Source organism: Canis aureus, chromosome 34, assembly GCF_053574225.1.
Source record: "Canis aureus isolate CA01 chromosome 34, VMU_Caureus_v.1.0, whole genome shotgun sequence".
Lineage (NCBI taxonomy): Eukaryota > Metazoa > Chordata > Mammalia > Carnivora > Canidae > Canis > Canis aureus.
Window position 1 is genome coordinate 11,599,390 of NC_135644.1, and position 13,017 is coordinate 11,612,406.

The 13,017-nt window shown below is 40.5% G+C and overlaps 1 protein-coding gene and 1 pseudogene across 23 annotated transcripts in view; one reads left to right on the forward strand and one right to left on the reverse strand.

Annotated features, from left to right (window-relative positions):
• LOC144304984 (uncharacterized) overlaps positions 1–13,017 on the forward strand; it is a 171,658-nt gene that overhangs the window by 116,525 nt on the left and 42,116 nt on the right. For 12 of the 23 annotated variants that reach the window (XR_013372015.1, XR_013372016.1, XR_013372008.1 and 9 more), the window contains 2 exons: positions 3,579–3,720; positions 8,956–9,143. Coding sequence is in view for 5 of the 23 variants with exons in the window: in XM_077883673.1 (XP_077739799.1) it covers positions 3,579–3,720 (142 nt within the window). In the remaining 18 variants the exon portion in view is untranslated. Of the gene's footprint in view, positions 1–191; positions 382–3,578; positions 3,721–8,955; positions 9,144–13,017 lie in introns of all 23 variants that reach the window. The other 11 variants (XR_013372001.1, XR_013372007.1, XM_077883673.1 and 8 more) reach the window with 3 other exon arrangements.
• On the reverse strand, positions 3,574–3,728 carry LOC144305014 (U1 spliceosomal RNA; annotated as a pseudogene).

The window sequence follows — 13,017 nt, forward strand, 5'->3', positions numbered from 1 at the left end:
AAAAAAGAATTAAAAAAATAAAAAATTAAAAAATTAAAAAAATAATTACGAGATGATATTTGTAACCAGTACAGTGCCTAGCACGAAATAAGGAATCAATGAATGTTAGCTCTTCTCCCTACCACACACACACACACACACACACACACACACACATTCACACTCAGATTCTTTCCTTTCCCTTATCTAAGAAATACAGAGGCATGTATCCTAAGAGGCTGGGCTGACAATCAGATGCAGCAGAGAGGGTAGCCGACCTCACCCTGGAACAACAAGGGATGGAGCAGGTGTTCCCCTGCGGGCTGATGGAGAGTGTGAGCACCAGAAATAAATATAAGGACACCAGGCTCGAAAAGGAATGGCTGCAACCACAAACCATAGGTCAGTGATCACAAGTGCTTGGTAGGGAGGGAAGAAGAGAGGGTGGCTCATGGTTTTTTTATTCCACTCAGAAAGAAACACTAATAAACTTTTTTTCCCAAAAAAACTAAGTTTTATATCTGTGCAGGTAGTATATTTACTTGCCTTTTTATTTAAAGAAAGCTGGTATCTTTTATGAAATGTAAGCAAAATAATAAGAATATTCGATAGTGGGAGAAACGTGTAGCATCTTAGCACAGCATCATACAAAACAGTGCAAACTTAAATAAGAAGCACTTTTTCTAAATGTATGTAGAAGCCAGCAAGTAATTATCCAGTAGGAATAGGAGAGGGACATAGTGTTGATGCCATACCTCCCTTACTTGCCATTTTCCCCAGTGCACTTCAAAAAAACCAAAAAGGCAGAAATTTTATTTAAATAAATAAAGCCAGAAGCTTCCCCCACCCACTCTGCTCCCGTCTCCTGCTAGGGAACAGCAAGGCATTAACTCAGAGGGGAGGCTGCCACCTACTGGGCCACCACTAACATCCCTCAACATTTTCTGTGGGCTTTTCAAGGTCTCGCCTGCTTAAAATCCTACCTTGGCCCCAAGCTGCTTTGTTAGTGACAGTGATAAAATCATGACCCAAGATACTACTATACAGAAACTTAAAAGCTACAGCATGAATTAATCATAGGACAACCTCTTGCAAACTTCACAGCGTCACTTTTGCTTTAAGCATCAGAGAGCCTGCATTTTCAAAGAGAGGGGGAAAAAGCCCTTTCTCTCTTAATTTCTGTTGTGTTTTCTAAGGACAAAGTGCTTTAATAGTTGGTAAGTGCTGCTAATTGCTCCCTGGACAGCCCTAATCTGGCCATTTCCTCTCTGCCTTTTACTCCATAAATCCTTCAGAAGACTAATCTATTGGTTTAGTATCCCTCAAAAGTACCCCCTTTGATTGGACTGGTTTACATGTTTACAAACAGTCTCTCTACACCCACCCTTTGAAAGAGCCTATTGTTAGAAAATCTTTTATTACTGGTGCTCTGACCAACTCTAGGCTTACCACATCCCCAAGATCAACCACCAGACTCTTCTCTTTTTTCTTCCCTTCCCCCACCCTCTGTGAGAACACACCACCTTGAACTTAAAACAAGCAGAAAATCTGAGGTTTCTGCCTCCACCAGTTCTGTGTCTGAGGACAAATCACTGTGCCTCAGATCCTTGATTCACAAAGCAGGACAAAGAACCCTATGCTAATAATAACAATGGCTACACTTAACAGGTACACAGCTCAGGGCTCTGTCCCAATGGAGCGCTTTCTCCTAGTCTTTGAACCCTGCCCACGGGGTAAGAATCATCACCCTAGAGAAGACCCCACTGACCAAGGTCAACCATGGAGCAAGGGAGACAGAATTCACACTCAGAACTTCCAGTTGGTGGGGACTATTCTAGCTCCTTCCTGCTACTGCTCTTGAGCAAGAGAGGGACTCAAATAATTAGAAAGAGCTCTTCTGTTTATGACTCCTCTTCCAGAAAGTTGCCGGTTATTCGAAAGGAACATTATCCTGGTCCTTTTTCATTTCCGGCTTTTTCCCCCTGCATGTTTGCAGATTGCTTAATTACTTCATTGGGCTTTGGAACTCATACATTACAGATACATGATCGTCCAAGTCATTACCTGCATATTTTCCCATTAAGAATAATTATAGCTCTTACCACCACTGCCCATGTACTTATGTCCTGCAGGCCTGGGCACACTGAAGTAATCATCTTTTGAAAATGATCTTGATGGGCGAGTGTTGTGTGCACAATCAGTAATAAGCAAGATGAGGTGGGAAGATTTCCATCTCCTCTGTTATTGAGTGGCTCAAAAATCACGTTCCCGTCATTTCATCACCATGCCATGCAGGACCCCGGCGTGGTTTGTACTCTCCGGAAAAGTGAGTTAGCACTAAATGTGGAGACAAGACCCAGGGGATGCTGGATTGTATCTGCCTTTCCACAGATTATCTTTCTGAGCACGTACACCTCACCCATTTCCTGGCTCCATTTCATTGTCTACAAAATGGGATTTATAAGATGCTTTAAAAACCTCCGATCATCAAATGTGAGATGGCACAGCCTTATGAATGTGGCAGCAGAGCTTTTTATACTGATGAAGAGCCCAAGTTGTGGAATAAGGGCTCTTCCCTTTTACCACTCTGTCCCCTTGGGCCTGTTACTTAACCTCTTAGAGCCTCAGTTTCCACATCTGTGGAGAGAACACGGTGGTAGCCCGCGCCCCTTCGAGGTTCAGTGGGATCCCACTTGTAAAACACTTTGCTCCATTCGAGGTGCAGGTGAAAGTCCAGTGAATGTCAGCTATTACTATTATCAGCAGGTCTAAGCTGAAAGAGCCTGGGGACTGTTCAGCGAAGCTCAGGCTACACATCTAAATTAAAAACAATAATTGCCTGCCAGATAATAGTCCAAAGACATGGTGAAGGGGTCACATGTTATTTTAATCAGCGGACCACGAGGGGGTTCGATTTCAAAGGTAGGAGAGAGGCAAGCTGGCAGATGTTTGAAAAAATATTAAATGATAACCAAGAAAAAGCTATTTAAATACCTGGTTAGTAAATAAACTACAGCTGGTTTCTTGAAGCGTTCATCCATCAGTCTTAAATTTTTTCTCAAAAATCTTTGTTTTCAATACAGCTACAAAGCATGCACTGTTAAGTTTTTTAGATTTTAAATAAGCACTGAAAAGCCTCCATTAAAATTGCCTATTACCACCTAGAAAAGGTTAATATTTTTATAAATCATTCTGCTAGCTCTCACCCACGGTCTCTCTCATGTTACACTCCCCACACCCAATAAATAATGTGGTTCTGTATGCATCCTTCTCTACGTATTGCCCTTTTTACTTACCTATGTATTGTAGACAGCTGTTTATATCACTTAATATTCTTTTCATTTTCTTAATGGTTAGGCGACTTTCTATTCAGTTCATGTAATTTATTTAACCAAGCCTCCATTATTAGTTATTTTGGTTTGCCCCCAAATGATTGTCATGAACAACTATGTAACTAAGTCTTTGAATAAATATCTGGAAGTGGGATTGCTAGATCAATGAAAATACACTTTTTTAACAGTTGTTTTTCAAATTCTCATATTTTTAACTTGCTTTGTACACGTAGACACATCATCTTTTTTTTTTTTTTTTTTTTTAAGTGTGAACACAGTCCTCCACCACAAATTATGCAGTTGAGTTTCACACAGTTGGGGAAACACAGAGGTCACCATCCCCTTTGTGTAACGAATAAGCCTCGCGCTGGGAAAACCACCGTCGTGACCGTGGGATCTCTCCTGCCAGGTAAGTATGACATATCCTCATCTTAACTAGAATTTGGTGTCCCCACTGGAAAAAAATGTATGTGTTTCTTCTGGGACAGACTGTCTTTGAGGCAGGTTCTGCTGGCACTCCTCGGCGGTGCTATAAGTAGCAAATGGCCAAGGGTTCTGAGCACAGCGACTACCTGGGTCCCGGTAGACTAAACATGTCACATTTATAACCTTCTTAGCTGTGCTTCCCATAAGCTGGGGACAGCATAAACTTGAGTGTCCCAGCCAGTATGCCCAACTGAATATGATTATCTAAGCGTCTGGGTCTCTTGGTTATCCAGGACACATTTGGTGTCACTGAGGTGAGTGGGCTGATGTTTAAAACTGTCCAGAAACTTCAACCACTTTTTTTTTTTTAAGTGACTTGAAATACAAGCTTGTGTGTGCACAGAATATCTCTAGAAGGATACACAAGCAACTGGGGGCAAGGTTTGCCTCCAGCTAGGGAAAGTGAAAGGAACACAACCGGGTCAGAGGCTTACTTTGCACTGGGTTCTGGCACAGTTTTAATTTCTTACCACAAGCGTATAATCAAAAGGGAAATTTTTAAGCAAGAAAGACTAACCCCTAAAGAAACAAGTTTGCATGTACATGTTTTCTCTGTCAGCTACCAGATTGGTAAAACATAAGCAAAATAAGATACTTGAATGGTTTTACAAAAAGGGTATGTATGAATAGTTGAGTATTTAAGAATGCAAGGTCTGGAGCCGGCCTGCCTAGATCCATAACACAGTTCTGTCGCTTACCAGTTTGTGATCTCAGATAATTACTAAACCCCTCTGTACCTCAGTGTCCTCCTCCATAAAATGGGGCTAAATGTACTACCTACTTCACAGTTACTTGTATTTAATGAACAAATACATATAAGTTCTCAGAACAGTAACTGGCACACAGCTGGTGATCATTATATATTAGCTATCATTATTGCTTTGGTTGTTGCTATTATTCTTCACTTGATTTTTTGCAGTGTTATAATTATGCTAGCAAAGAGCCCTCCCTACAATTTGTAGACTTCAAAAATTAAAAGAGCACTTTTACTGGGGTTCCGTTGTAAGCATTGGACCCTCGATTTCGGCTCAGGTCATGATCTCAGAGTGGTGAGATCAAGCCCCATGACGGGCTCTGCGCTGGGCATGGAGCCTGCTTGGGATTCTCTGTCTCCCTCTCTCTCTGCCCCTCCACCCCCAAAAAAGAAAAGCAATTTTACTGCAAGCGTCTAACTGATTTTATGTTATTTATAATTGTGCAAATAGTTGGGGGAGAAGGTGGCGGGGGAGAGGTGCAAAACTTCCTTTTAGTTAATAGTGATTCCAGATTTGAGAATTGCCACAACTCTTTGCAAGAATAAGTGACCCAAACCATCTGGGGACTTTGGTTTTTGTTTTCTTTGTGTGTCAACATGATTTTGTTTCTTTCTTCTGTAGAGCATGGGTGGGGTGCAGGGGAGGAAGAGATAGTGGTTAAACAGCAAAGACTAAAGGTACAGTACCCATTTAACGTGATTGCCCCTTAAACAACTGTGTATTTAAGAAGCACATATTTTAAAATTTTAATTCCGGGGACACCCGAGTGGCTCAGTGGTTGAGTGTCTGCCTTTGGCTTACTTAGGTCGTGATCCCAGGGTCCTGGGATCGAGTCCTGCATCAGGTTCCCCACAGGGAGCCTGCTTCTCCCTCTGCCTGTGTCTCTACCTCTCTCATGAGTAAATAAATAAAATCTTTAACTAACTAACTAACTCACTGACTAAATAAATAAATAAATAAATAAATAAATAAATAAATAAATAAATAAATTTTAATTCCAGTATCATTAACATACAATTATATTAGTTTTAGGTATAAGATATAGTAATTCAACAATTCTGTACATGACTCAGTGCTGATCATGATAAGTGTACTCTCAAGGAAGCACATGTTTTGAGATCAGTATTTGCCTCAGAAAACCATGCACAAGATAGGAAGGCATTAAAGATTCCTGGAAATATTCTAATCCCACCTACTGTGAATAATGTGCTCAGTCATTGGAAATGTATTGCTGGCAAAGCAGATGATATGGTGACGGGGACAAGTAGACTCTGCTGTCACACAAGCCTAGATACATTCTTTTGCCCAATATTTTACTGAACATGATAAGCAGAGTGCTGTTATTATGCCTGTTTTATGGGTGACCCCTGCTGCCTTATTTCAATGTGGCTCTTCCCATGCTGCCAGCGTCATCGGATTGGGATCTCTCCTCCAGGATTTTAGGTTCAGGCCATCCCAAACTCAGGGGATGGCCTGAACATATTTAATTAATGAGAGTCCAGCAGATGCTATTATAAGGATTCTATTCTGAGGTCTTAGCAGATTTGGGGCTGTGCCTCACACACGATAAGCTTTTGCTAAATGAGTCCCCAAATTTATCAGGATATTACATAGTATTGCCCCCATAAACACAGGACTATCCCAAGTGCCCTGGATCCACCAAACCTTCAGGCATAAAAAGGCTGTGTTGTTTGGTCCACAGTTCCTCCTTTCACTGCTTTGACTGCCAAGGGTGATTTGAATAGGGCAAAGAGTTGGAATTGGGTCCAAACAATCAAGTCTAGTTAGAAAACATGTTCATTGCATGTTCATAAATGCATGTTCATAAATGCAGGTTGTGTTAAGCTTAGAATTATGATTCCCAGTACCGCCCATGATAATACCTTTAAAAACAAACCGCAGGGATCCCTGGGTGGCGCAGCAGTTTAGCGCCTGCCTTTGGCCCAGGGCGTGATCCTGGAGACCCGGGATCGAATCCCACATCGGGCTCCCGGTGCATGGAGCCTGCTTCTCCCTCTGCCTGTGTCTCTGCCTCTCTCTCTCTGTGTGTGTGACTATCATAAATAAATAAATATTTAAAAAAAAAAATAAATAAATAAATAAATAAAAATAAAAACAAACCGCAAATTGGCTTGTTTAATTTTACTAAATTATTCAAAATCTAAGAAGTGTGAAAAAGTGAGCCCCATGATGGATGATCTGATAGTCTGAAAACAGAGACAAATGTTGAAACTAATATAACATTGTATGTTATTACACGTCAATAAAAATTAAAAGTAAAAACAGAGATAAATGTCTATCCTGCTCTCCGTCGATGATACAGACAACATCCAGCTTGCCTGGTCATTACGGTAGGAAGCAACGGGCAAAGATTTTTCTGTATACCACAGAGCTCAGCACTCCTCCTGTGGATTAGACATTTTCTTTGAACAGTGACAGAAGCGCACAACATACTTTTTAAGAAAGAACAGTTTAAGTATTAACATGCGTTTTGAATAAAAACTCAGTCAACTATATTTAAACCTCCTAAATTAGAATTTGTCAAGACACCAGATCCAGACATTTCAAAAGCAATATGATAATGAGACACAAAGACACTGATGGGTACAGATTAACTGATGGGATAATGTGCTTGTCTCCTCAGTGGCCACAGCTATATGGCATTACCGTTGTTAAACTTTTGCCATATACAGGGAACAGCTAGGTTCCTGGGGCGAAATCTGTTGCAACGTGATATCAAGGCTGAGATGACCCTTTGAGGTTTGTAGGCATTTTAATCATAGAACATTTTTTTATAATTTTAACTGAGGTTATTGTATAAACATTTTTAATGCATCCTCATTATTAGGCTAAGGAAAGAAATCTTTTCTACCAACAGAGAGCAAATAAATCTTCACTATCTCTTTGGTCCACTAGTTTATGTTTTGAACATCACACCTTTCCTAAAAAGCTGTTGGAGACATATGCTCTCATTATTATCCTGCAGTGATTTATCACTTAACTCTGAAACAGGCAATATATCCAACTTACCCACTAACTGGTGTCCTAGTCCAATTACCATTAATTAACTCAAAATATGTTACTTTTACACAAACAAAGCATTATTTTAAAAATCCTAGGCTTCAGACCACCAACGAATATTTACACATTTCTTGAGCTAATATTTATTGAAAACCAACACTGTGTTAGTTGATGGTATTTTTTAAGCTTCCAAAAATATCTCAAACTTCTAATTTGAAAATTTATTCCCCAAAAAGATTGATGAGAAGAACTCCAGCATCAGAATGTTCAAATACAAGACTGCAGGTTTTTATATCAGCTATACCAATGACCCATGTGTGTAATTCAGAAGTCCTGTATCTCTCTGTGCCTCTGTTTCTTCACCTGCAACAGAGTAGTAGTAATTTTTCTTGACCTGATTCAGCTGTTAAGAGAAACAGCTAATAAAAATTGTTGCAAAGTACCATGAATATTGAAAAGTACATCATCATCATGATTAATAATAATGTATAAAGCTCAAATATTGAAATGACTCTCTGGCATCATTCCAAATCAAGAAATATACGCTCTGGCCTTGCATAGTAATGAAGAGAAACAGTGTGAGATGCTCTTACTGTACCAGTTCAAATGAACATAGTGATGAATATCTTTAATTACAGTGTATTCTGTAACAGTGTGTGTGTGCGTGCATGCGCACACGTAAGCGTGAGTGTGTGTGTGTGGTGTGTTTTGAAATAAATGTATTGCAATCCTCTCAATAATCTATCTAGGGTCGAACAGCACCATTCCCACACCAGGCAGACATTTATATATCTGTACCTAACCTTGGAATGGAGTGCTCATTTTGATAGAGAAGGTAAGCAGCTAGCAGTCCTCTGTTAAAAAAAGCTGGCTCTGATTTCACAGATCTCAAAATCTGTCATCCTCATGTTAGCTGACTATCTGGCAGCTAATGAGAAAAACAAATCGCTTTTTCTACGAAAGACATTTGCATTTAGAACTTTTTTTTGACTCGTAAAAGGTTTATAAAGCATCCACTGAAACCATTCCACCTGCATTTTTCACCTAAAAGGGTCTTTATGAAATCTTACAGTAAATTTAATAACCCTCTTCAATAAACATGAGCTTTTATGAGTATGACATATCTAAATACGGGAATGGGAATAAAATCTGCATCAGTAATATTTTCAGTGGGGTAATATCCTACATATTAGGGGGGGGGGAAGGCACGTACAGAGCAGAGTCCTGCATAAGAAAAAAAATAAATCTGCAAGTTTAAGAAAGCAAGTGGTCAATGAACACTTGAGTGACTCATTAAGTTAAATGTGAAATGTCCTGATGTGTACAATATGGAGCTTCGTGATACTCGAACATTAGCATCTTTCATTTTCTTCCATTTTCAGCAAATGCACATTATAGAAATAACTTCAGAAATGGCCTTCAGGAATCACTCATACTGGCTTTTTCGGGAAAGAGGCCTTCACATGAAGTGTTTCCACATCCCCATCGCCTCTGCGGGGAACTTATGCTTGGGTGAGCTGCTGACACAAGCTCCACTGCCACACTAGCATCTCATAGCTCCTTTCACCAGGTAAGCTACCAAATTAGGCATGAGACTGGGACCCTTGTTTCTCCTCTTGCTGGTATGGATCAGTAAGGAAGACAGGAAAATGCTAGTGACTTTTTTATAGCTGCTATATAACAAGAGAATGAAATGTCACAACCCTGGAAACTGCACCTTTCTTAGTCCTATCAAAGCTCATCTAGCTCCCGCTGATGCTGAGGCTTGCCCCTCACCTTCAACTTTGCCTTGTCAGCGAGTAGCAATTTAAAATTCAGCAATGCAGAGCGGTCCAAAAAGTCAAGACATCCTGATGAGGATTCGGTAGTTACTGGACATCCGCATGAGCTAAGGGCGTGGGCAAACCTTCAGAGAAGCCCAACCTTACCGTCTGGTTCCCACAGTCAGACCTGCTCTTCAGAAGTTGTATGTAATTGTTTCCTTGATAATTAATTCACACTTCTAACACCCCAAGGGATCATGTTCTCAAGTACTATGACCATTTTTATACAAGTTTTTTTTTTTTCAAATATTTAAATCATGACTTTTTAAAACCAAGATTTGCCTATTTAAATTAAGGTTTGCTTTATAGTAGGATAGATAGACCGAGATCGATGAAACTCAAACAAAACCCCAGGTTCTCATTTGAGTCCTTATTTCTAGCTCCTCTTGCCCTCTCATATTTTTTTAACCAGAATTTCTAGCCAGAACCAAATGAAGGAAAGATGTCCAACAGCCCAAAAAGCTCTGCTTCCTCTGTTTTCTGAGTTCAAACTTCCTTTTTCAAATCATGAGATAATAAAGGCCAAAAAGCAGAAGGATTGTGAGCGGAAGAGCCAGAGGTCAAATAAGACCTCAGCAGGAAATAATTCAGTTATGCTTTCACCTCTGCACCACGCTCATCCTTAACTCTCACTGCCCTGGACTCCACATCTCAGGACATAAGAGCACTCAGGAACCAAAGAAGGACCTTCTCCTTCCATTTTTTCATCTTCTATCAAGAACTTCAGACTAGAACCATCAGAATTGCCTGGCCAGCCTGCCCCTCCTGCTCAAGTTCCTTGTCCACATATAAACCTCCTCCCCAGCTCTTCTTCGCCATATTGGTCACCTAAGGGGCTTGGAGGCAAGGGAACCTGAGTTTCATAGGATGCTCAGACAAAGCAGAGTTAGGCACTCTCAGAATGCCCAGGCCTTACCCTCACCCACCCCTGCACAGATGTAAATAAATAAATAAATAAAGCCCTTGCTGCAGACATAACCAGTAGAAAGAAGGAAGATAAAAATTATCTTATAAAAAAGAGGACATTTTCCTTTTTTTTTTTTTTAAGATTTTGTTTGAGATAACACAAGCAGTAGGAGGGGCAGAAGGAGAGGGAGAAGTAGACTCCCACTGAGCAGGGAGTCCTATGTGGGGCTGGATCCCAGGACCCTGAGATCATGACCTGAGCTGAAGGCAGATGCTTAACCAATTGAGCCACCCAGGTGCCCCTCATCTCCTGCTTTTAAGAAAAAGAATGAAGAGCCCTCCCTGCCCCAGCAAAAATAGACTAACCACCTCTTAAAACCAATGAGAACCTGCCACAACTTAAAACTCTTGTCCTTCTCCAATGAACTTTTGTTCAAAGCAACCCTCCCCAGTTTCCTCCTCTCCTCTAACAGGAAGTCCCTCTCCTTTGTTCTTAGGGTTTGCCTATGGATCACCATAGTTTGCTTGCCCCAAATTGCCCTTCCTCTGTTATTCCTGAACAAATTCATTTTGCAAGTAAAATAACTATTTTACTTTTAAAGTTGACAAGAGCAGCAACAAAGTAACAATTGGTCCAAAGGCTGACAAAGAAAACAGAAATGAATGAAAAAGGACCTCCAGTTAATCAACAAAATTAATCAAGTTAATGGACCAAAATAGATCATTGTTCCTAAATAGCCAAAAAATAGCGAAGCAGTACTTAAGCTTGATTTTAAAACTTGTTTGTAGGGCTTTCAGACATGACTGCTGCCCACAGAGCACTGGAGGGTATCTGCTGGGATCCTTGCCAACCTGGACCACAAACCCAATCTCAGTGCCAGAGAGCTCCCAATGATCATAAAGACTTTTTCTAAGGCCTGCGTAGCTATGCCTACTAAATGTTCTATTCCCAAGAATCAATGAAGCCTACTGCTCCAAAAAACTGAATTTTAAAAATACCAAATAAAATGATTGGGCTGATGATACAGAGAAAAGAAAACATTTAAGGATGAGCACAGAACACTGAGCTTCATCCTATACAGGGGAGGGGAGAGGGAAAGATCGGTAAATATAGCATACAAATAATAGTTCTTGCAAATCATCTCCTAATTAATCCTCATCCAGACAAAATGTACTAGTTTAACCTTTTCATTCTGGGTTTCTCACAATATTTACAAACCACTGTCACTCAACAGGAATGGGAAACACACCCATTCGGAAGCTTTTGGACCAAGTGTATTCCTAGACGTGCTCCTGCAAAATGGGGTAAGAGGGTGCCTGCCCCTCTTCCTGCTGAGAACAGTGGCATCTGATCATACCATCAGAAACCACAATCCTATCACTTAGGACTATGGTCTGCATCTTCATTGCCAGAGTTACATGCACTTCATGGCAAAGGGTCTCAGGTTTTGTTTTGTTTTCAAATAACAGTAATATAATTGATCCTTCTCAAACAATGGAGCTGACCTCAATTAAAAAAAAAAAAAAAAAAAAAACAGGTCTCACTTAGATCCTCCCAAGAGTGTAATTGGTGATTTATTAAAAAACCTCATCAAAAGGCAATTGAATCCACAAGGGGAGTCCACAACATGGAGATGCTGGGAATAGAGAACATTCCAGAAAGCACTCAGAACTTTCAAAGCAGTATTCCAAATACATCATTTCTCAAGATAAGTATATTGATAATCAACTTAAGGCTTTGAAAATCTCAATTTGGAAATGATGTGAGCAAGTGCAGCGCCTATGGCCTACCTAATACTATTACTGGAAACGCCTGTCCTGCTGAACTGGCCCCACTCACTGTGAACCAGAATTGCGGAAAATAAAGAAGTAGCCTGAGATTTTGCATCACATTTCCATGGTTCCAGATCCACTCCAGCCAGCATACAGGGAGCGGTGGTAGGGAGGAGAGAGGCTTAGGCAGCAGCCAGATTATCATCAAATGACCTGAAGAATTACAATGAATAACATTTACTAAATGCCTTCTGTGTGCCAGACACTTTTAAGTACATTATACTTTTAATCTGTTTAGCCTGCACGACAACCCATCAAGGTTTGTGCTGTTGCTATGCCAGTATTTAGATGAGGAAACTGAGGCACAGCAAGCTTCCATAATTCTCCTAAAGTCACACGGCTAGGGAAACTGTGGATTCCTCCAGAGCAGAGTTGATATTTCATTCACCACTATATCAAGTCATTATCTAATTGGTGTAGTTTGTAAAATGTGTGTTTGTTGAAAAAATCAGGCTGAATTGAACAGTTCAAAGAAGGTAGAGATCACCTGGGGCTACAGAAGGGAAAGGGGATGCTCGCCAACTATGCTATGAGCAAGAAGTGCGGTTTCCTACTCCTGGCCAGTATTTAGGGTTGCACATTTCTTAGATAGCCTTGTAGAGGTCAGCATGCTGGAGGTGCACATAAGCCTCCATCTCCTCTTGATAATGCCCTTTCTTGAATGGCGGGTAACAATTACAAGTATTAAGCAATGTGTCCCGCTGCTGTAGATTTATGTATATTTAATTCAACAAAACAAAAATTTAATTCGACAAATAGTTATTGAGCATTTGAGCAAGGTGCTGCACTAGAGGCCACAGGTGACAAGACACTTGTTCCTGCCCAGCCAGAGCTTAAAATAGAAAGAAAAATGAACAGCTCCAACACCCCAGATACTTGTCT